Source organism: Oncorhynchus clarkii, chromosome 18, assembly GCF_045791955.1.
Source record: "Oncorhynchus clarkii lewisi isolate Uvic-CL-2024 chromosome 18, UVic_Ocla_1.0, whole genome shotgun sequence".
NCBI classification, from domain to species: Eukaryota; Metazoa; Chordata; class Actinopteri; order Salmoniformes; family Salmonidae; genus Oncorhynchus; species Oncorhynchus clarkii.
This window is the reverse complement of record NC_092164.1, coordinates 40,472,666-40,497,906: the sequence shown is the minus strand read 5'-3', so window position 1 is coordinate 40,497,906 and position 25,241 is coordinate 40,472,666. Positions and strand designations below refer to the sequence as shown.

At 44.1% G+C, this 25,241-nt stretch overlaps 1 protein-coding gene across 2 annotated transcripts in view; it reads left to right on the top strand.

The window, feature by feature from the left end:
• Positions 1-4,801: 4,801 nt before the first annotated feature.
• LOC139373492 (exopolyphosphatase PRUNE1-like) overlaps positions 4,802-25,241 on the top strand; it is a 40,024-nt gene continuing 19,584 nt past the window's right edge. The window contains exons 1-6 of one of the 2 annotated variants that reach the window (XM_071114074.1): positions 4,802-5,038; positions 13,504-13,608; positions 15,687-15,892; positions 17,025-17,209; positions 17,444-17,602; positions 22,098-22,192. In XM_071114074.1, coding sequence (XP_070970175.1) covers positions 5,000-5,038; positions 13,504-13,608; positions 15,687-15,892; positions 17,025-17,209; positions 17,444-17,602; positions 22,098-22,192 — 789 coding nt within the window. In that variant the 5' untranslated portion in view covers positions 4,802-4,999. The remainder of the gene's footprint in view (positions 5,039-13,503; positions 13,609-15,686; positions 15,893-17,024; positions 17,210-17,443; positions 17,603-22,097; positions 22,193-25,241) is intronic. The other variant, XM_071114075.1, reaches the window with a different exon arrangement.

The following is a 25,241-nucleotide window of genomic DNA, read 5'->3' as shown; positions in this document are numbered from 1 at the left end:
CACTTCATTAGAATTCTATATCATACTATGAATAGTCAGTGTGTCTACCTCGGAATTGCAGCTAAAATTCTTACACACAAACACACACACACACACACACACACACACACACACACACACACACACACACACACACACACACACACACACACACACACACACACACACACACACACACACACACACCTAGGAGAGACTTGGGTCACTCTGTTTTCATGAATATATAATCTGGGTCTATAAGTGTTGAACATCTAAAATATTTTCAGAAAATAAAGCTCAAGCAACAAGGAGATAAGATAGCATTTGTGTGTTACATAAATTGCATAGTTTATTTACAAAAAAAATAATTGACAAAAAAACACTGCAATTTGACATACCAGGTATCAAGCAGAAATGGACTTGAAAAATACAAAAATATTTTGGTGCCCATCAATATTACAAATTTACAGTATCATATTTATGCTTATATATACACTGCTCAAAAAAAATGAAATACTAAAATAACACATCCTAGATCTGAATGAATGAAATATTCTTATTAAATAATTTTTTCTTTACATAGTTGAATGTGCTGACAACAAAATCACACAAAAATTATCAATGGAAATCAAATTTATCAACCCATGGAGGTCTGGATTTGGAGTCACACTCAAAATTAAAGTGGAAAACCACACTACAGGCTGATCCAACTTTGATGTAATGTCCTTAAAACAAGTCAAAATGAGGCTCAGTAGTGTGTGTGGCCTCCAAGTGCCTGTATGACCTCCCTACAACGCCTGGGCATGCTCCTGATGAGGTGGTGGATGGTCTCCTGAGGGATCTCCTCCCAGACCTGGAATAAAGCATCCGCCAACTCCTGGACAGTCTGTGGTGCAATGTGGCGTTGGTGGATGGAGCGAGACATGATGTCCCAGATGTGCTCAGTTGGATTCAGGTCTGGGGAACGGGCGGGCCAGTCCATAGCATCAATGCCTTCCTCTTGCAGGAACTGCTGACACACTCCAGCCACATGAGGTCTAGCATTGTCTTGCATTAGGAGGAACCCAAGGCCAACCGCACCAGCATATGGTCTCACAAGGGGTCTGAGGATCTCATCTCGGTACCTAATGGCAGTCAGGCTACCTCTGGCGAGCACATGGAGGGCTGTGCGGCCCCCCAAAGAAATGCCACCCCACACCATGACTGACCCACCGCCAAACCGGTCATGCTGGAAGATGTTGCAGGCAGCAGAACGTTCTCCATGGCGTCTCCAGACTCTGTCACGTCTGTCACATGTGCTCAGTGTGAACCTGCTTTCATCTGTGAAGAGCACAGGGCGCCAGTGGCGAATTTGCCAATCTTGGTGTTCTCTGGCAAATGCCAAACGTCCTGCACGGTGTTGGGCTGTAAGCACAACCCCCACCTGTGGACGTCGGGCCCTCATACCACCCTCATGGAATCTGTTTCTGACCGTTTGAGCAGACACATGCACATTTGTGGCCTGCTGGAGGTAATTTTGCAGGGCTCTGGCAGTGCTCCTCCTGCTCCTCCTTGCACAAAGGTGGAGGTAGCGGTCCTGCTGCTTGGTTGTTGCCCTCCTACGGCCTCCTCCACGTCTCCTGATGTACTGGCCTGTCTCCTGGTAGTGCCTCCATGCTCTGGACACTACGCTGACAGACACAGCAAATCTTCTTGCCACAGCTCGCATTGATGTGCCATCCTGGATGAGCTGCACTACCTGAGCCACTTGTGTGGGTTGTAGACTCCGTCTCATGCTACCACTAGAGTGAAAGTACCGCCAGCATTCAAAAGTGACCAAAACATCAGCCCGGAAGCATAGGAACTGAGAAGTGGTCTGTGGTCACCACCTGCAGAACCACTCCTTTATTGGGGGTGTCTTGCTAATTTCCTATAATTTCCACCTGTTGTCTTTTCCATTTGCACAACAGCATGTGAAATTTATTGTCAATCAGTGTTGTGGACAGTTTGATTTCACAGAAGTGTGATTGACTTGGAGTTACATTGTGTTGTTTAAGTGTTCCCTTTATTTTTTTGAGCAGTGTATTATGTTAACGAATAGCAAAGAAAAGTTTTGGAATTGGCCTAATCAAGACCAAATTAAATCTGTGTGACATGATACCCTTTGGATTTATAATTTAAGAATGTCAGTGTACTAGTTAGTACACAGCCCGGGTTTTAATCATGACCAGAGGGACCTCCTAAGAGCCAAATGATCCTAGGTAGATTTAAAACAGCATATTTCTGAGGTTCTGATGAGAACTGGCAAAAAATGTTCACAAACTCCATCCATTTTGAGGGAGCGTGCCCTCCTTGACTCAACACTGAGAATTCCAAGGTGACTTAACCTGTCATCAACCATTGTTGTCCAAAGGTGGGTTTTAATCCGTTTTAAAGCTGAGAAGCTTCTCTCGCAAGAAGCACTGCTGACTGGTGTAACAAGAGAAATCTTACAAAGTCGAAACAGCTCATGGAAGACCTCTTTATAAGGTTCTAGAAACACAACAAAGTCATAGAGAGTAGACGGTCTGTCCCTTCCACTTTTCTCTCTCCTATCAAGAAGCCTCTTGGTTTGATGAACCTCATGTTTTGAGGTCCTCTAAATCTGACTCAAAGGTCTGAGCAAAGGCAAACAGAGGCTTCTCATTCAAGAATGTTGTACTCTTTGGGTTGAGAGACTGGACCCCTTGCATTATCTCGCAATTGTTATTTGAAAAACACCTCTGCAGCTCAGCTGTGAGACTGTCAAGCGCCTGATAAAAGATAGCTCTTTGGAAGCTCTCACCATCACTCGCCCCGACCTGGGCACGAACCAGGGACGCTCTGCACACATCAACAGTCACCCTCGAAGCATCGTTACCCATCGCTCCACAAAAGCCGCGGCCCTTGCAGAGCAAGGGGAACCACTACTTCAAGGTCTCAGAGCAAGTGACGTCACCGATTGAAACGCCACTAGCGTGCACCACCGCTAACTAGCTAGCCATTTCACATCGGCTACACTCACCCACCTTTTGACCTCCTCCTTTTTCCGCAGCAACCAGTGATCCGGGTCACGGCACCAATGTAACAGTATAGACTTTACGTCCGTCCCCTCGTCCCGACCTGGGCGCGAACCAGGGATGCTCTGCACACGTCAACAGTCACCCTCGAAGCATTGTTACCCATCGCTCCACAAAAGCCACAGCCCTTGCAGAGCAAGGGGAACCACTACTTCAAGGTCTCAGAGCAAGTGACGTCACCGATTGAAACGCCACTAGCGCACCACCGCTAACTAGCTAGCCATTTCACATCGGCTACATAATTATAATCCAATTATCCACATTTTAGTCCAATCTCAATCTTAATTACAAATCACCATTATCATAACTGTACCTTAAAATCACCTACCCGCCCAAATGACTAGTTTGATCATGGCTAGCCCTACTTTGCAGTAAGTAACTTAGCTAGCTATAATTTATTATACTTTTACGATAGCAAACAGGCTATCTGCAAATTGTGGTAATCTTTTGAGTAACGTTAACAGATTGATAATAACACATGTTTGTTTTGAGTTCAAGTACGAAAATCTAACTGAGTTAATGGATTTCAAATTACTGAATGCTAACTTGCTGAACACTGACAGCAGTAGCCTACTAGTTACCCCATATTAGCTAAACATTTGTATACTGTACTGTATTCTGTGTATCTGTGTATTACTAGCACAGATGTAAACATAATGTTAGGTTAAATTGGGAACCAATCTCTCTTATCTGATTAACTGTCTGTTAATGGAACCAAAGGTCTACCGTTAACTTACACAGCGACTCAACTTTCGTAAAAGTTGTTGAGGAAACCTAAACCCGATGCTAAACCTTAAAATGTACTTCAAATATGATGCTTTCGTCAATCGCGAAAAGAGCTCGTGGAGCTGTGGAAATATTCCCTCTTCTTCTTCTGTATGTTCTTATTCTTCTTCTTATTTTGTATCTCGCAACCAACGTTAATATTCTCCTCGATTTAAAAACGGCAAAATAATGCTTCTTTCAACAAGAGGTGAAATGAGATGTCAATCAGCATTAAACTGCCAGTAGCGAATTAAATATTGGGGTGGCCAATCAGATGTCAGGGGTGTCCAGTGCCACCCCGGACACCCTTCTGGCTCCGCCCCTGGCTACAAGGTCCCTATTTTACAATTACATAGGCTAGTCGAAAGTTGACCAAATAATGAAAAGGGCTGTCTGCTAGCCTCAATAAATACACAAATATTTATAGTTGAACAAGTCTTTGCATGTATACATGTCTTTTAAAAAAAAACTTGACTTGAGGCTTGACTTGAAAACATGACCACTCGACTTGACTTGCTCTTAGAATGCACGAATTAGACTTTACTAGAGTCTTGGCCAGTTATTCTTGTGACTCGAATTGAGACTCGGACCTTGTGACTTGAGACTTGCTTGTGACTCAAATAATAGTCACTTGGTCCCTCCTCTGAAAATCTCTAATGTAAAGCCGACAACGTTGCCTGCCATTATGTCAGACCATGACATGCGAGACCAATTACATTTGTACCTTTCCAAATTATTACAAGGCCTGCAAAAAAATATAAGAAAAAAAGGAACGCAATGCCAGTAGCAATGTGTGGGCCAGAAAAAGTCTCTCTCCTCACTATCAATTGTTTCTGCAGTGATGAATTACAATCTTCAAATCATGTTTTCATAACCTATCATCCGCAGATAATCATTGTCTGGAGCTCAAAAAGAAGTATAAACATTATTCAAATCAGGGAGCCAAATGAACGGCTCTTTCACAGATGCGATTCGGTCCCCGACGTTCACCAAAAAGAGCCGTTCAAAAAGAGCCGTTCGTTCGCGAACGACCCATCACTGACACTGTGTACCCTTCAGGAGCTTCTGCTTTTCAAAACGTGGTGTATGAATATTCGTCAAATTGTATATGCAGAGGACACGGGTCTGTAAACATTCTGTTGGGCAGAATATCCCGGGAGTGCACAACGCTGGCGAAAATGGAGGGGTTTCTACAGAGATGTAGCGCTGCATTAAAGGTAGGCACACATACGAATACGTGTATTATACATTGCATTGCATATTTTACAAATGTTTCATTTCCTCTGTTTAATGACTAGCCTTGTTCATCGCGTGCTCTCTGCTGTCTGTCATGCAATTAATTTACATATTCCAATTGTCTAAATTACTGTCACAGAGGCTGGTCACTTTTTTCCAAGACTTTGCTGCTTTTACAATTGAATTAGCTAGCCTATTACTACTTTATTACTATTATATTATTCATAATGTATGGATATCCTAACAACCTGTCAACTAAAATTGAGAGTTTACTGATTCATTCTCTCAAGTTACAACATAGCTGAATTGAAAAGAGACTAATTGCAGTATGGTTCAAGATTCCAAAAATCATTTTTTCCTGAAGATGATGAATCTTTTCTTGTAAAAGGTCTGACACACAAAACACAGAGCGCCATGACTCATAAGGAGGTGGTGTGTGGATGAAGAGCTAGAATTGTCAGAGAGCAAGAGGAGGTAGAATACTGCCCACTGAAACTTCATTAACAGCCATTGTCACATATTGCATCGTTGGTATGTTTTCAGCATATTTTGCAAGGGGTTGCCACAGTAGAGTCAGATGACCAATGCCATGAGAGGGTTAATGATTTATATGCCATTTTAGTCAAGTGCAAAGAACCTGACATAGTGGGGAAAACCCTCTTAAGCTATTCCCTTTTTTGTCCCACCCTGGCATCTCCTGCACACTGTATTGCCTGTGTGTACATTCAAGACTAAAGTTGCCATGTCTGGTGGGTACCCCTTGTTTATATAGGCTATGTGGGAACACACACACATCTCTCTTTCTCCGGCTGGAGTCTGGGCTAAAGCTCTCACTTCCAAATTCCTGTGGTCCAACAGCTTGACTCTTGTGCATGTGACATTATTAATAGTGATATTAGGTGACACCTCTGTCACTATGCCTGAATGGCAGACATCTCATCCCTCCTCCCTCCTTCCCCTGCAGCCTTGGTATGGAATGCTGCTGTCTATGGCTGTCAGGCACAGCAAAGATTTAAAGAGAAGGTGTCTAATTTCAAGGGGTCGGGCGATTACTCTTGAGGAGTCACCATTAACCTGCTTTACTTTAGTTTTTTTCTCCTTCCGTCAGAGAACAGCTGTGGTGGGATATCATATGGCCCGAGAGAGAATCAGAGAACACATTCGAGACATAACGTGAGACTAATCAAAACATGTAATGGGCTGAATTGAATTTCCTTCTTAAAACCCTCTCCGTAAGACACTGTACATTTTTTATTTAACCTTTATTTCACTAGGCAAGTCAGTTAAGAACAAATTCGTATTTACAGTGACAGCCTACACCAGCCAAACCCAGACGACGCTGGGCCAATTGTGAGCCGCCCTATGGGACTCCCAATCACGGCCGGTTGTGATACAGCCTGGATGTAGGCTTAGTTGTAGTTTGTAGTGGGCTAGTTGTAGTTTGTAGTGGGCTAGTTGTAGTTTGTAGTGGCCTAGTTGTAGTTTGTAGTGGCCTACTTGTAGTATGTAGTGGCCTACTTGTAGTTTGTAGTGGCCTAGTTGTAGTTTGTAGTGGCCTAGTTGTAGTTTGTAGTGGCCTAGTTGTAGTTTGTAGAGTCCTAGTTGTAGTTTGTAGTGGCTTAGTTGTGGTTTGTAGGGGCCTAGTTGTAGTTTGTAGGGGCCTAGTTGTAGTTTGTAGTGTCCTAGTTGTAGTTTGTAGTGGCCTAGTTGTTGTTTGTAGTGGCCTAGTTGTAGTATGTAGTGGCCTAGTTGTAGTATGTAGTGGTCTAGTTGTAGTTTGTAGTGGTCTTTTGATTCATTCACTTAAAAGTTATTCTTTCCCAGCATCCTCCCCCCTTCTCTAAGTATGAGTTCCCATTTTAAATGGGCGTAATCAAAGCTTCGTGGCATACTTCCTGGCTCTTGTCGTCTGTTAGATTTAATGTTCCTGCCCTCTGGTCAGATGCTTCTGTTTGGTCCACATCAACCACTTAGGCCAGGTTATATCTGAATACTGCCACACAGAAGGTCTCTGTGTTCTGATGGGCACTGGGCAGCCTTAGTTTAGCCACTGTCACTTCACATTATGGCCTCCTCACATGGCTCGAGACTAAGTGTTGATGTTTATGTCTGGGGTTGTCCCCTACCTGGGGAGCTTAACACTTTGTATGCCTGTCCTGTCTCACGCCCACACACTCACAGGTTGGGGGGCCCTCAACATGCTCATCTTTTCCATAATCAAACACTTGAAGACAATTTAATGTTATTGGTTGCAGCAGTCTTTCGTTTTCAGTGGTGGGACAAGGCTACCGGTATGTTCAATAGACCGAGACAGTAGATTAGACCTCTAGGTCAACCGATTAGGATTGTTCGATATCGATTATTAGAGGACTAAGAAAAGCCGATACCGATTAATCGGACGATTTTTATATATATATTTGTAATAATGACAATTACAACAATACTGAATGAACAATGAACACTTTTATTTTTTATTTTTTTTTATTTTACCCCTTTTTCTCCCCAATTTCGTAGTATCCAATTGTTGTAGTAGCTACTATCTTGTCTCATCGCTACAACTCCCGTACGGGCTCGGGAGAGACGAAGGTTGAAAGTCATGCGTCCTCCGATACACAACCAACCAAGCCGCTGCTTCTTTAACACAGCGCACATCCAACCCGGAAGCCAGCCGCACCAATGCGCCGGAGGAAACACCGTGCACCTGGCCACCTTGGCTAGCGTACACTGCGCCCAGCCCGCCACAGGAGTCGCTGGTGCGCGATGAGACAAGGACACCCCTACCGACCAAGCCCTCCCTAACCCGGGCGACGCTAGGCCAATTGTGCGTCGCCCCACGGACCTCCCGGTCGCGGCCGGTTACGACAGAGCCTGGGCGCGAACCCAGGACTCTGATGGCACAGCTGGCGCTGCAGTACAGCGCCTTTAACCACTGCGCCACCCGGGAGGCCTGAACACTTTTATTTTAACTTAATATAATACATCAATAAAATCAATTTAGTCTCAAATAAATAATGAAACATGTTCAATTTGGTTTAAATAATGCAAAAACAAAGTGTTGGAGGAGAAAGTAAAAGTGCAATATGTGCCATGTAAAAAGCTAACGTTTAAGTTCCTTGCTCAGAGTATGAGAAAGTATGAAAGCTGGTGGTTCCTTTTAACATGAGTCTTCAATATTCCCAGGTAAGAAGTTTTAGGTTGTAGTTATTATAGGACTATTTCTCTCTATACCATTTGTATTTCATATACCTTTGACTATTGAATGTTCTAATAGGTACTTTAGAATTGCCAGCCTAATCTCGGGAGTTGACAAGCTTAAAGTCATAAACAGCGCAATGGTTGAAGCATTGCGAAGAGCTGCTGGCAAATGCAGTAAAGTGCTGTTTGAATGAATGCTTACGAGCCTACTGCTGCCTACCACCGCTCAGTGCTCTATCTAATCATAGACTTAATTATAATATAATAATACACAGAAATACGAGCCTTAGGTCATTAATATGGTCGAATCCGGAAACTATCATTTTGAAAACAAAACATTTATTCTTTCAGTGAAATACGGAACCGTTCCGTATTTTATCTAACGGGTGGCATCCATAAGTCTAAATATTGCTGTTATATTGCACAACCTTCAATGTTATGTCATAATTACGTAAAATTCTGGAAAAGTAGTTCGCAATGAGCCAGGATGCCCAAACTGTTGCATATACCCTGACTCTGCGAGCAATAAACGCAAGAGAAGTGACACAATTTCCCTAGTTTAATATTGCCTGCTAACATTAATTTCTTTTAACTAAATATGCAGGTTTAAAAAATATATATACTTCTGTGTATTGATTTTAAGAAAGGCATTGATGTTTATGGTTAGGTACCTGAACATTTGTGCTTTTTTCGCAAATGCGCTTTTGTTAAATCATCCCTTGTTTGGCGAAGTTGGCTGTCTTTTTGAGGACAGTTCTCAACGAGCCAGGCGGCCCAAACTGCTGCATATACCCTGACTCTGTTGCACAGAACGCAAGAGAAGTGACACAAGTTCCCTAGTTAAAATAAATTCATGTTAGCAGACAATATTAACTAAATATGCAGGTTTAAAAATATATACTTTTGTATTGATTTTAAGAAAGGCGTTGATGTTTATGGTTAGGTACACATTGGTGCAACGACAGTGCTTTTTTCACGAATGCGCTTGTTAAATCACCCATTTGGCGAAGTAGGCTGTGATTCAATGATAAGATAACAGGCACCGCATCGATTATATGCAACGCAGGACAAGCTAGATAAACTAGTAATATCATCAACCATGTGTAGTTAACTAGTGATTATGTTTAGATAAGTTTAATGCTAGCTAGCACCTTACCTTGGCTCCTTGCTGCACTCGCATAACAGGTTGTCAGCCTGCCACGCAGTCTCCTCGTGGAGTGCAATGTAAATGCCGATTACCGATTGTTATGAAAACTTGATATCGGCCCCAGTTAATCGGCCATTCCGATTAATCGGTCGACCTTTACAGTACATATCTGTCAGGTAGTTCCTTCCTTGACTGTGTGTGCCATAATTATGTTGTTGTGATTTAATTGATATTTTATAAACAATACATCATACAAACATCAACTACATCACACCCACTAGAACACACCCCCATCTCCAGCGCCTGTATCACTTTCCGCCACAAGGCCTCAAATTGCACTCTCTGCGTGGCCCACACACTTTACAGTTTTAGATAATAAAGCATTTTACTTTTCCATTGGTTGATTTGCAGTTTTTAAGTCTACGTTTTTTTTACCCCTTTTTCTCCCCAATTTCGTAGTATCCAATTGTTGTAGTAGCTACTATCTTGTCTCATCGCTACAACTCCCGTACGGGCTCGGGAGAGACGAAGGTTGAAAGTCATGCGTCCTCCGATACACAACCCAACCAAGCCGCACTGCTTCTTTAACACAGCGCACATCCAACCCGGAAGCCAGCCGCACCAATGCGCCGGAGGAAACACCGTGCACCCGGCCACCTTGGTTAGCGTACACTGCGCCCAGCCCGCCACAGGAGTCGCTGGTGCGCGATGAGACAAGGACACCCCTACCGACCAAGCCCTCCCTAACCCGGGCGACGCTAGGCCAATTGTGCATCGCCCCACGGACCTCCCGGTCGCGGCCGGTTACGACAGAGCCTGGGCCAGAACCCAGGGACTCTAAAGGCACAGCTGGCGCTGTAGTACAGCGCCCTTAACCACTGCGCCACCCGGGAGGCCCAAGTCTACGTTTTTTAAAAGATGATTGACGAGAAAATATTGTCCAACCCATCGGGTATCTCACTGCACCCTCATATGCCGTGTCTTGAAATATGCAGACAGACAGATTAAACAAAATGGTCTATTTAAGCATTAAGGCCCGAGGGGGTGTGGTATATGGGTAATATACCACGGCTAAGGGCTGTTCTTAAGCACGACGTAACGTGGAGTGCCTGTATACAGCCCTTAGCCATGGTATATTGGCCATATACCACAAACCCCTGAGGTGCCTTATTGCTATTATAAACTGGTTACCAACGTAATTAGAGCAGTAAAAATAAATGTTTTGTCATACCTGTGGTATACGGTCTGATATACCACAGCTGTCAGCCAATGAGCATTCAGGGCTCGAACCACCCTGTTTAGCATTTTGTTTATACATGTTTTTTGTTTTGCCTATCTAAGGAATGTCAACCTGCCCAAGTTCATAACCGTTACCTAAAGTTAAACCATACCCATTACCTACCTAAAATAACACTATTCCCAACAAAAGGGGAATCAAGGTGGAATTTATTTAGCTGAAAAGTTATACTGATGATGAGGATGAGAAAAGAAGCATAGAATGAGGAAAACTAGGGGTTTGTCTCTCTTCCCTCTCTCCAAACAACTTGCTACTCCATCCACCAATTCCACGGTTCAGCCTTATCTCTCTGAGTCCCTGAGGCCTGTGCTAAGTGGATTGGAGAGAGAACGCCTCAGTGTGGTGCGGTTTTACATTAACCAGATGGAATGAGAGCTATGATGGGGCTCTCAGAAAGGGGAACGGGTGAGAGTAGCCAGCGTGCCTTACTGCATTTGATTTGTGTTTCAGGAGTAATGGAACACTATTGGCTCATCGATATCAACCCAATGAAGCACGCAACCTGGCTCAAAGTGATCCCTGGCTTGAATGCTGCACTCAAATGCAGGCCTAAATGGATTGCTCTGTGAACGTGGTCGAATTCACATTAGCATGGGATATGGGGATAACTGTTAGAAAACAGCACTGCCCTATTATGTAACAGTAATTGACATTTCTCAGCAACAGAGTGAGTTGAATATGAAGCCCGTTGCAAAACAGTTTGCGTTTCCCATTAACACCGTTGGCTACACTTGATCTGCGAATGGCACACAAGACAGGTGCACAAGGACATGCATGAAGAGCAAAATCAGAGCATCCTGTCATAATCATGGTACTATCATAACATTCCTCCTCTACACCTCCGTATTTGTGTCAGGCCTACGTTTTCCCACCAACCAAGTTGTTCACCTCTTATCTAACCCTTGTTTATATTTCTAGCCTCGTCTTTGAATGGATACTGCAATAGTGGATTACTACAGCTGTAGTAGACGTCGACCTGAATCGTTCTGTTTACCATGTGGCTGTTGTGGATTCACGGTTGAAGAGCTCTACACACACACACACACACACACACACACACACACACACACACACACACACACACACACTGTTGTTAAATATAGCCTCCCTTGGCTCCTGTTTGCCTGCTCGGGTCTGTCCACTGCTACGCCTGATGGGAGGTGCCGTGCACGCTGGTAAGAGGGAGATAAGAGGGAAGGGGAGGCTGGGCGCCCATGACGCCATGTTGTCGTACACTCACACTGGCTTCCCGTTAGTGCCGCCCTCGGGGCACTTACATTGGGCACTTAACATGGGGCGAAATGGCTCTCTCTCCATCCACACACTAAGCTACAGCCCATACTGATGGAGAGTAAAAACTGTCCAGAAGGCAGACCTGGACATATTTCTTGATTTACCATTGAAGTCAATAGGATGCACATCTAACAAATAGACAAGGGGAAAAAAGGATCAGTGGCAGCTAGTAGGCCGGTGACGACGACCGCCGAGCGCCACCTGAACAGGAAGGTGGCCCTAAAGGACCAAGTAGTTGTTAGCATATAAATCCCTACCAAATAGTTAGTGTTTGGACTTCTTCTCCTGGTTTACAGATAAATTACAGGTTTCCAGCAGTTAGGTCCATAAACTAACGGAACTAGCAAATGAAAGTGTTCATCAATGTATAGCAGAGTGCTTCAGAAGAACTTAGCTAAAGCCAGACGGTTGATTTAGCTTTTTGTGTCCTGCCATACTGCCACACACACACACACGGGTAATTAGTGCTGTCACAGCTTTGCCATCATCCCATCACAGCAAGGCCGTCTCACCGGTGTCAGTCATAATATCGTTTCTATCATTATGTCCCAGATAAAGCGATACTAATCACACTCCTTATCACAGTGGGTCTACCAGTCGATGGCAAAATGATCTCGCTGAGTCCAACAAGGCTGTGTCATAGTTGTAGCTGCACATTCACTCATTGTTATTAAAGACGTACCTCAGCGGTTTTTGAACATTTACTGTTGAAAAGCTATGTCCCAGGTATAAATACAATGCAGCACACACACTAAAGGGTAAAGAAATACGTTTTGAGCAAAAAAAAATTGTTTGTTTTTTTGACACGACAGCAAACTTCAAGGAGTGGGCCGTTCAAAGAGTTGGTTTGATGGGAATCTGTGATGTCATCGGCCCTCCTTCTTGAGGAGCAATAGAGGAGCATGTCTTGTGCTATGTCACGACTTATCTGGACCACCTATTGAGATGTGCCTATTGTTAAGTAAATCAGTTGTTAAATTAGGTCAAAAGTGGACTGGAGTGCCACTTTAAAGTAGGTGATGTTCTTTGATTATCATAGCCTAAGTAGATTAAAAACAGCAGTCCAAAAATGATAGCATAGGCTAGATGCTAACTAACTACTGTGAGCCGGAATTAAATATAGGTCTACCATTCCAGTCTGTCAACATGGGATTTGTTTCACTAGGCTATTCTTGGCTATTCATTAACTGACTGCAGGCAGGTATCTAGCATTCTGGCGATGGTTTGCCAATGCCAATGCTTTTTACATTTTGACTAGTGTAGCCTTGGCTGTGTAAAAAAAAAACGGTTTAGAAATCTACAATGTATAAATCTGACAAGGAATTTTCCCACTCTCTTTACTTCCCCCTCTCTTTTCCTTCCTTCCTTCCTTCCTTCCTTCCTTCCTTCCTTCCTTCCTTCCTTCCTTCCTTCCTTCCTTCCTTCCTTCCTTCCTTCCTTCCTTCCTTCCTTCCTTCCTTCCTTCCATCCTTCCTTCCTTCCTTCCTTCCTTCCTTACTTCCTTACTTCCTTAGGGCAGTTCGGAGGGCAGCTCTGGGATCCACGTTGTCCTTGGCAACGAGGCCTGTGACCTCGACTCCATGGTGTCGTCCCTCGCCTTCGCCTACTTTCTGTCCACAGTGAGTCAGCTAGCTTCTAGCCTATGCCGCCTCTCATTAGTGAATCCCTCAACCCAGGTCGAAAATGAGTTACCATACCTGAAGTATCTATTCCCCTTCTCATATGTTTTTTATACGGTAACAAGTAATTGACACTTTACTTCAGGGCCGCTGGAAGTGGGGTCCTAGTGCCCTTGACAAACTTGGCCCTCGCAAGAGGCTTCCAGAATGATCTTATGCAATTATCAGCCATGTATTTTTGGGGTGTCTCACTACTGAGATTTCATTTTGTTTCGGCACCCCTGCTTTACTTGAGTCATAAGGACTACATAACACTCATAATCACGACATAACGTCAGTTATCATAAGCTGACACCAGTTATGCCATGATTATGACCGTGTTATGTAGCCCTTATATAACAGGGGGTTTTAGTAAATTGTTACCCAAAAATACATTCACTACATGGCCAAAAGTATGTCTGCTCGTCAAACATCTCATTCCAAAATCATGGGAATTGATATGGAGTTGGTGCCCCCTTTGCTGCTATAACAGCCACTCTTCTGGGAAGGCTTTCCACTAGATGTTGGAACATTGCTGCGGGGACTTTCTTCCATTCAGCCAAAAGAGCATTAGTGAGGTCAGGAACTGATGTTGGACGATTAGGCCTGGCTCGCAGTCGGCGTTCCAATTCACCCCAAAGGTGTTCGATGGGGTTGAGATCAGGGCTCTTAGCAGGCCAGTCAAGTTCTTCCACACCAATCTCGACAAACCATTTCTGTATGGACCTCACTTTGAGCACGTGGGCCTTCCCCAAACTGTTTCCACAAAGTTGGAAGCACAGAGTCGTCTAGAATGTCATTGTATGCTGTAGCGTTACAATTTCCCTTCACTGGAACTAAGGGGCCTAGCCCAAACCATGAAAAACAGCCCCAAACCATTATTCCTCCTCCACCAAACTTTACAGTTGGCACTATGTATTGGGACAGGTAGCGTTCTCCTGGCATCCACCAAACCTAGATTAATCCGTTGGACTGCCAGATGGTGAAGCGTGATTTATCTCTCCAGAGAACGCGTTTCCACTGCTCCAGAGTCCAATTGCTGAGAGCTTTACACCACTCCAGTCGATGTTTGGCATTGCCATGGTGGTCTTAGGCTTGTGAGTGGCTGCTCTGCTATGGAAACCCATTTTATGAAGATCCCAACAAACAGTTATTGTGCTGACGTTGCTTCCAGAGGCAGTTTGGAACTTGGTAGTGAGTGTTATTGCTCTTAGATGTTTCCACTTCACAATAACAGCACTTACAGTTGACCGGTGCAGCTCTAGCAGGGCAGAAATTTTACGACCTGACTTGTTGGGAAGGTGGCATCCTATGACGGTGCCACGTTGAAAGTTATGGAGCTCTTCAGTAAGGCCATTTCACTGCAAATGTTTGTCTATGGAGATTGCAAGGGGGGTCCACATACTTTTGGTGATGTAGTGTACCTTCTGGAAATCTTCTAGTATGAAGACCCATAGACTCTATGTTGTGGTTGTTTGAAATCAAATTTGTAAATTAATATGTCCTGCTATGCAGTAATTCATATATCTCCTAATTTAACTTGTTAATAGTGTTGAGAGAGCTGGGCCAAGTCCTGAAGCATCCCCAGCTCAGAGTGACTCATTTCTAGGTCTGAGGTCCATGAATAGCTTGACCAAGCGTAATCAAAATTCCCAGAATTCTCCAAAATAGGACCAGACAACCTTCAGAATCACTCGGATCATACTCATAAAAACAGTGTCTGTGCCCTGGCCACCAGCCACCGGTCTCTCCTTATCTTTCGTTACTGCATTGATCCATCTGCCCTCCCTAACCCGTGCCTATAGCTGCTCGCTAGCCTATACGCCCCCGCTACTCATGAAATATTCACACAGCCTCAGATATTCAAGATACGCCAAAGGTCTGAGAAGGTGGACAAAAACATTGCAGAGGAATCCCAGCTAACCTCAGCAGGAAGGTGTGTTGGTGTCAGATGTCTGTTTTGAACTGGTCTCCCTCTTCCATCCTTTCCTCCTCTCCTCCTTTTCCCTTCCTCTTCTTCCATCCCCCTTTGTTCCCAGACGTCTGGCAGCTCGTGTAAGACTGTGGTGCCAGTGCTGAACATTCCGAGGGCCGAGTTCCCCCTACGTTTAGACAATGTGTTCCTGCTGAAGGAGAGTGGGGTTCCATCAGAGGCTCTGGTGTTCCGTGACGAGGTGGACCTGGCAGGGCTCCATAGAGCCAAGAGGCTGGTTCTCTCCCTAGTGGACCACAACGTGCTTCCTAGGTCAGGGGTTGCAACATGACTCTTCCTATTTATTTTCTCACACTGTCACGTCCTGACCTTAGTTCCTTTTTTATGTCTCTATTTTAGTTTGGTCAGGGCGTGAGTTGGGGTGGGCATTCTATTTGTTGTTCTATGTTTTTGTATTTCTGTGTTTGGCCTGGTATGGTTCCCAATCAGAGGCAGCTGTTTATCGTTGTCTCTGATTGAGAACCATACTTAGGCAGCCTGTTTTCCCACTATGATTTGTGGGTAGTTGTTTTCTGTTTTGTGTTGCTGCACCTTACAGGACTGTTTCGTTTTCGTTTCACTCTCTTTGTTATTTTGTTTAGTGTTTCTATTCTAATAAATATAACATGAACACTTACCACGCTGCGCATTGGTCCGATCCATCTTATTCCACATCAGAAGAGGAAGACAATCATTACACACACTCTCTTTTCTGACATTCTCTCCCTTGCCATCTCTGCCTTTCTCTCACTCAGACTTTCTACCAATGATACCTACAGTATCAAATAGTATTGACAACACAGGAGAACTTTGTGGGAAAGTGCCTGATATGTGGAGGGCCAGTTTTCCGGACCCAGATTAAGAAAACGTGTTTTTTTTGTGATACTTTTTACCCATTTTTCTCCCCAATTTCATGACAGTCTTGTCTCATCGCTGCAACTCCCCTACGGACTCGGGGGAGGCGAAGGTTGAGAGCTGTGCATCCTTTGAAACACGACCAAGCCAAGCCACACTGCTTCTTGACACACTGCTCGCTTCACCCGGAAGCCAGCCGCACCAATGTGTCGGAGGAAACACCGTCCAGCTGTCGATCAAAGTCAGCTTGCAGGCACTTGGCTCACCACAAGGAGTCGCTAGAGCACGATGGGACAAGGAAATCCCGGCCGGCCAAACCCTCCCCTAACCCGGACGACGCTGGGCCAATTGTGCGCCGCCTCATGGGTCTCCTGGTCACAGCCGGCTGTAACACAGCCTGGGATCGAACCTGAGTCTGTAGTGAAACCTCAAGCATTGTGATGCAGTGCCTTAGACGGCTGCGCCACTCGGGAGGCAGAAAAGACATAGTTAAGGATATATGACACAATGTATTTCACAATATTCACTCAACTCCAACTTTTCCCCGTAGTGCCGACATTGACTTGGAGGAGGCAGTTGTGGAAGTCATTGATCACCACCACCTCGAGAGGACACCCTCCACTTCCTGTTCAGTCACCATGGAAACCGTGGGTTCCTGTGCCACCTTGGTGACAGAGTACATTCACCACAAGGCACCTGAAGTGCTAGACAGACAGGTGGCCCAATTATTATACGGTAAGGTTGCCACAGCAATAATTCTCTCATGTCCAGCATTCTCTATAACACGTGCCAAACTCCAGTACTTGAGGGTCACAATGTCTCCAGGTCTTTAAACAATGCATACCTCAGAACTAGGCAGTGGAAATATGGCAGGAGGAATTTGGACTAAAATGGTAGTTGCGCTTGTTTGTCATTGCCAGCGGTAACCATTAGCTCAGTTCACCTATACTTGGCAGTGTGCCCACACAGGGGCCATTGTGCTGGATTGTGTCAACATGGCCCCAGAGGCGGGCAAGGTCACACCCAAGGACAGCCTTCTGGCCTGCCTACTGGAGTCGCGCTTCCCAGACCTGCCACCCAGGGGTGCCCTCTTCCAGTCCCTACAGAGCGCCAAGTTTGACATCTCAGGTAACAAAGAAAAACCCGCCATGGGAAAAGTGTTGACAGGTGGACAAAATGACACTGCCTTGTTACTTGACATTCAGGGACATAGGTTGTCATGACAATATGACATTATTATGTCAGTATTATGACGCTGTTAGGACATACCATTCAAATAAAGTGTTACCCGTATTTTAAAGAGTGTTGTAGAGTAAGTGTGAGAAATTACACAACGTCAAAAGAATGCTGTGGAGTGTCCATCTAGAAGTAAAAAAATAAAAATATGTCAAACCCTTTAGGTAGGAACCTCTGCTCTCTTGACCCAATGACTGGACAAAGCCATCGATCACGTGACACCATTCATTCCTATGTGCAGACTCAATAGCGAAATTCAGGCCAACTGAAGTCGGTTAAGATGGCGTCTAATGGAGACATAACATGTGCAGTTTGAGCTACTCCAAGAAGAGACGTTGCAGGCTAGCTCAGCGTTGCCCCCTCTCAAGCTGAAGGCCAACCGGCGTACCATGATTGTCTTCTAAGTAATGTTTTCTTTACACAAAGATTGACCATGACGATTGCCATTTTTCAATTCACTTTAATGGGGCATCCTGTTTTCTGCTAACAATTCCTGCAGTACCTCGGTCGGCCTTGGACTTTCCAGGGCTTCAATGAAAGGGGACAGTCATTCTCCCTTGTGTTGACCTCATTCCAGGTTTATCTTACTATGTGTTATGTTATACTGGTACTGGGTAATGTTCATGATGATGTTGACCTTAACGAGAGCCCCAGGACCAGTGGAAACAAAATAGCCCCATAACATGAAAGATCCAACACCATATTTTAAAGTAGGTATTGGGTTCTTTTTATGCGTCCTTATTTCTACGCCATTACATACATTGTGTCAGAGATTTTAAAAAATCAAATACTTGACCACATCCAATACTTGACTGTATTTGACTACATTTACACCCCGCGTTGTGGCAATTTACCATAGAAATAGAGTGTTGTTGTTTATCACTTATACAACCAAATCAAATCAAACTTTATTTGTCACTTGTGCCGAATACAAGTGTAGACCTTACCGTGAAATGCTTACTTACAAGCCCTTAACCAACAATGTAGTTCAAGAAGAGTTAAGAAAATATTTATCAAATAAACGAAAGTTTAAAAAATATATTTTTTTAAAAGTAACACAATAAGAATAACGAGGCTATATACAGGGGGTACCGGTACTGAGTCAGTGTGCAGGTGGTGCAGGTTAGTCGAGGTTGTTGATAATTGTACCACAGTCTGACGTATCGCCTGGCTCTGTGTGTGTGTGTCTGGTTAACTTCTACCATGGAGGGTTCAGGGCTGTTTGCCTTCAGAAAGGATTCACACCCCTGGACTTTTCCCCCCACATTTTGTTGTGTTACAGCCAGAATTTAAAATGTATTACATTTAGATTGAGATTTTGTCACTGGCCTACACGCAATACCCCATGATGTCAAAGTGGAATTATGTTTTTTTAAATATTTGTACTAATTCATTAAAAATGAAAAGCTGAAATGTCTTAAGTCAATAAGTATTCAACGTCTTTGTTATGGCAAGCCTAAATAAGTTCAGTAGTACACATTTGCTTAACAAGTCACATAATAAGTTGCACGGCCTCACTCTGTGTGCAATAATAGTGTTTAACATGATTTTTAATAACTACCTCAAAAGTATCTGTAAGGTCCCTCAGTCTAGCAGTGAATTTCAAACACAGATTGAACCACAAAGACCAGTGAGGGTTTCCAATGCCTCGCAAAGAAGGGCACCTATTAGTAGATTGGTTAAGAAAAGCAGACATTGAATATCCCTTTGAGCATGGTGCAGTTGTTAATTACACTTTGGATGGTAAATCAATATACCCAGTCACTACAAAGATACAAGCATCCTTCCTAACTCAGTTACTGGAGAGGAAGGAAACCGCTCAGGTGAAACCCCTCAATGGTGACTAAAACAGTTGCAGAGTTGAATGGCGATGATAGGAGAAAACGGAGAATGGATCAACAACATTGTAGTTACTCCACAATACTAACCTAATTGACAGAGTGAAAAGAAGGAAACCTGTACAGAATATTCCAAAATATGCATCCTGTTTGCAATAAGGCACTAAAGTAATTCTGCAAAGAAATGTGGCAAAGCAATTCACTTTTTGTATTGAATACAAAGTGTTATGTTTGGGACAAATCCATTACAACACATTACTGAGTACCTCTCTCCGTATTTTCAATCATAGTGGTAGCTAAATCATGTTATGGGTCCGCTTGTAATTGTTAATGACTGGGGGAGTTTTCAGGATAAAAAAGAAAAGGGAATAGAGCTAAGCACAGGCAAAATCCTAGAGGAAAACCTTCTTCAGTCTGCTTTGTCAATCTATGTCAAGACCTGAAAATGGTTGTCTAGCAATGAACAACAACCAATTTGACGGAGTTTGATGAATTTTTTAAAGAATAATGGGCAAATGTTGCAGGTGCGGAAAGCTCTTAGAGACTTACCCAGAAAGACTCAAAGCTGTAATCGCTGCCAAAGGTGCTTCTACAAAGTATTGACTCTGGGGTATAAATACTTATGTTAATAAGAGTATTTATGTACAGTCGTGGCCAAAAGTTTTGAGAATGACACAAATATGAATTTCCACAAAGTTTGTTGCTTCATTGTCTTTAGATATTTTTTGTCAGATGTTACTATGGAATACTGAAGTCTAATTACAAGCATTTCATGAGTGTCAAAGGCTTTTATTGACAATTACATGAAGTTGATGCAAAGTGTCAATATTTGCAGTGTTGACCCTTCTTTTTCAAGACCTCTGCTATCCGCCCTGGCATGCTGTCAATTAACTTCTGGGCAGCCCATTCTTGCATAATCAATGCTTGGAATTTGTCCGAATTTGTGGATTTTTGTTTGCCTCTTGAGGATTGACCACAAGTTCTCAATGGGATTAAGGTCTGGAGAGTTTCCTGGCCATGGACCCAAAATATCAATGTTTTGTTCCCCGAGCCACTTAGTTATCACTTTTGCCTTATGGCAATGCTGGAAAAGGCATTGTTCGTCACCAAACTGTTCCTGAATGGTTGGGAGAAGTTGCTCTTGTAGGATGTGTTGGTACCATTCTTTATTCATGGCTGTGTTCTTAGGCAAAATTGTGAGTGAGCCCACTCCATTGGCTGAGAAGCAACCCCACACATGAATGGCCTCAGGATGCTTTACTGTTGGCATGACACAGGACTGATGTTAGCGCTCACCTTGTTTTCTCCTGACAAGCTTTTTTACGGATGCCCCAAACAATCGGAAAGGGGATTCATCAGAGAAAATGTACCTTTTTCAGAATATCAGTCTGTCCCTGTTGTTTTTCCTGGAGAGAAGTGGCTTCTTTGCAGCCCTTTTTGACACCAGGCCATCCTCCAAAAGTCTTCGCCTCACTGTGTGTGCAGATGCACTCACACCTGCCTCCTGCCATTCCTGAGCAAGCTCTGTACTGGTGGTGCCCCGATCCCGCAGCTGAATCAACTTTAGGAGACGGTCCTGGCACTTGCTGGACTTTCTTGGGCGCCCTAAAGCCTTCTTCAAAACAATTGAACCGCTCTCCTTGAAGTTCATGATGATCCGATAAATGGTTGATTTAGCAGCAATATCCTTGCCTGTGAAGCCCTTTTTGTACAAAGCAATGATGACGGCACGTGTTTCCTTGCAGGTAACCATGGTTGACTGAGGAAGAACAATGATTCCAAGCACCACCCTCCTTTTGAAGGTTTCAGTCTGTTAATCGAACTCAATCAGCATGACAGAGTGATCTCCCGCCTTGTCCTCGTCAACACTCACACTTGTGTTAACGAGAGAATCACTGACATGATGTCAGCTGGTCCTTTTGTGGCAGGGCTGAAATGCAGTAGAAATGTTTTTGGGGGATTCAGTTCATTTGCATGGCAAAGAGGGACTTTGCAATTAATTGCAATTCATCTGAACACTCTTCATAACATTCTGGAGAATATGCAAATTGCCATCATACAAACTGAGGCAGCAGACTTCGTGAAAATTAATATTTGTGTCACTCTCAAAACCTTTGGCCACGACTGTATTTAATTTTCAGTGAATTTGTAAAAATGTCTAAAAACATGTTTTCTCTTTTTCATTGTGATGGGTGGGGTATTGTGTGTAGATGGATGAGAGAAAAAAAACAAATATTTAATCCATTTTGAATGCCGTCAGTAAGACAACAAAATGTGGAGTAAGTTAAGGGGTATGAATCCTTTGTGAACACACTGTATATGTAGGGTCCTGTGTTTTGGTTAATCATGTCACATGACCTACATTAAAAAAATAATTGATCAAAGGCCTCAAATAAAGGTTAAAAATCAGGGCATGTGACATGATTAACCAAAACACAGGGCCCAACATACAGTATATGTTCTGTTGTAGTGTTTGTCATACAGTAGTGTCATTACCCAATTACATGCTGCCATTGTAATACTGTGTGTCCCATTGGCTTGTGTTACAGGTCTTTCTACAGAGCAGATCCTGCTGAAGGACATGAAGGCTGTCTCCGGAGGCGACCTGAGACTGGCAGTCAGCGCTGTGTACATGACACTAGATGTACGTACTGTCTAACCATGCCGATACTTGAATTAATCCCCTCTGTCACCACCTTGCTTTAAACTGATACTCAGCGATATTAGGTCACCATAAGAGCAGGTGCAGCCAGAGAGTGTGAGGCAAGGGGCTGCACTCGTCAGCACCAACACATACACTGTTAAACATCTGCACAGGAGTTTGCATCTTTCTAATGCAGTGTGATAGCTGCGTGACAACAAATGCTGACGATTGCAGCCTCTTGCTTCGCGCAGTCTTTGTTTGTGTCGGACGTTGCCGTGCTCCTCATGGTAAATGAATATTGCTGAGTCTACCTTTAACATCACCCTCTCAGCATCATACTGTGTGTGTGTGTGTGTGTGTGTGTGTGTGTGTGTGTGTGTGTGTGTGTGTGTGTGTGTACATTTACTCTTCCCCGTTAACAGCGATGCGTTAAAATGGCCGACTTTGCCTTTGAGTAACCAACTCTTTAACAAATTTGGGTTTGCAGATGATTCCCCAAGTCATAATTCCTACTCCTTTGGGAGAATTCTATTCCACTATTAGAATCTTTCCTTTTCAGTCATACTCTTCAGTCACTCTACAATGTCACCAATTTAGCTATCAGACTCGCTTTTAATCCTGGGAGATGATCTTTTTCCATATTCTTCATTCTGACAATGGAGCCTCTGCCTCGGGGAGGTGCAACTATATGCAGTGAGAGACATCTGGGAGCGAAAGTGACAGCTATATGCAACTAATGGCTCAGAGCGTATATTGTACCGTCTGATTAGCATAAACAAATGAGATCAGTAGCTACAGTGTTGCTTCAGACCAGGCTAAAAAATAGTGACAGGAGTCATGTCTGTTAGTTAAGAATACTCCCTGATATTTGGGTGGCCGTCATTGCTCACAGAAGACGAGGAGTTGAAAGTGGGAGTCTACTGTAGGGAATACAGACAGTTGACTCCTGGTGAGTGCACATCAAATAAGTAACTCTGTTTAACTGCAGTGCAGTTCCTCCGTCCCACTGCAAATGTATTATTTTTTACAAATACCTTCTATTAGAGCTGGCACAGTTATTGTGTAATTGTGTAACCGACAATTATGGATAATAACCGTGAACTAACACACTTATTAAGAGAACATCCCTGGTCATCCCTACTGCCTCTGATCTGGAAGACTCTCAAAATATATGCTTCTTTTGTAAATGATGTCTGAGTGCTGGAGCGTGCCCCTGGCTATCTGTAAATTACATCGGAGTGTTGGAGTGTGCCCCTGGCTATCTGTAAATTATGTCTGAGTGTTGGAGCGTGCCCCTGGCTATCTGTAAATTACGTCTGAGTGTTGGAGAGTTCCCCTGGCTATCTGTACATGATGTCTGAAGGTTGGAGTGTTCCCCTGGCTATCTGTAAATATGTCTGAGTGTTGGAGCGTGCCCCTGGCTATCTGTAAATTACGTCTGAGTGTTGGAGAGTTCCCCTGGCTATCTGTACATGATGTCTGAAGGTTGGAGTGTTCCCCTGGCTATCTGTAAATATGTCTGAGTGCTGGAGCGTGCCCCTGGCTATCTGTAAATTACATCGGAGTGTTGGAGTGTGCCCCTGGCTATCTGTAAATGATGTCTGAGTGTTGGAGTGTGCCCCTGGCTATCTGTAAATGATGTCTGAGTATTGGAGTGTTCCCCTGGCTATCTGTAAATGATGTCTGAATGTTGGAGTGTTCCCCTGGCCATCTGTAAATTACGTCTGAGTGTTGGAGTGTGCCCCTGGCTATCTGTAAATTATGTCTGAGTGTTGGAGCGTGCCCCTGGCTATCTGTAAATTACGTCTGAGTGTTGGAGAGTTCCCCTGGCTATCTGTACATGATGTCTGAAGGTTGGAGTGTTCCCCTGGCTATCTGTAAATATGTCTGAGTGTTGGAGCGTGCCCCTGGCTATCTGTAAATTACGTCTGAGTGTTGGAGTGTGCCCCTGGCTATCTGTAAATTATGTCTGAGTGTTGGAGCGTGCCCCTGGCTATCTGTAAATTACGTCTGAGTGTTGGAGTGTTCCCCTGGCTATCTGTAAATGATGTCTGAAGGTTGGAGTGTGCCCCTGGCTATCTGTAAATGATGTCTGAGTGTTGGAGCGTGCCCCTGGCTATCTGTAAATTATGTCTGAGTGTTGGAGTGTTCCCCTGGCTATCTGTAAATGATGTCTGAGTGTTGGAGCGTGCCCCTGGCTATCTGTAAATTACATCTGAGTGTTGGAGAGTTCCCCTGGCTATCTGTACATGATGTCTGAAGGTTGGAGTGTTCCCCTGGCTATCTGTAAATATGTCTGAGTGTTGGAGCGTGCCCCTGGCTATCTGTAAATTACGTCTGAGTGTTGGAGTGTTCCCCTGGCCATCTGTAAATTACATCTGAGTGTTGGAGTGTGCCCCTGGCTATCTGTAAATGATGTCTGAGTGTTGGAGCGTGCTCCTGGCTATCTGTAAAGGATGTCTGAGTGTTGGAGTGTGCCCCTGGCTATCTGTAAATGATGTCTGAGTGTTGGAGCGTGCCCCTGGCTATCTGTAAATTACGTCTGAGTGTTGGAGCGTGCCCCTGGCTATCTGTAAATTACGTCTGAGTGTTGGAGTGTTCCCCTGGCCATCTGTAAATTACGTCTGAGTGTTGGAGTGTGCCCCTGGCTATCTGTAAATGATGTCTGAGTGTTGGAGTGTGCCCCTGGCTATCTGTAAATGATGTCTGAGTGTTGGAGCGTGCTCCTGGCTATATGTAAATGATGTCTGAGTGTTGGAGTGTGCCCCTGGCTATCTGTAAATGATGTCTGAGTGTTGGAGCGTGCCCCTGGCTATCTGTAAATGATGTCTGAAGGTTGGAGTGTTCCCCTGGCCATCTGTAAATTACGTCTGAGTGTTGGAGTGTGCCCCTGGCTATCTGTAAATGATGTCTGAGTGTTGGAGCGTGCTCCTGGCTATCTGTAAATGATGTCTGAGTGTTGGAGCGTGCCCCTGGCTATCTGTAAATGATGTCTGAGTGTTGGAGTGTGCCCCTGGCTATCTGTAAATGATGTCTGAGTGTTGGAGCG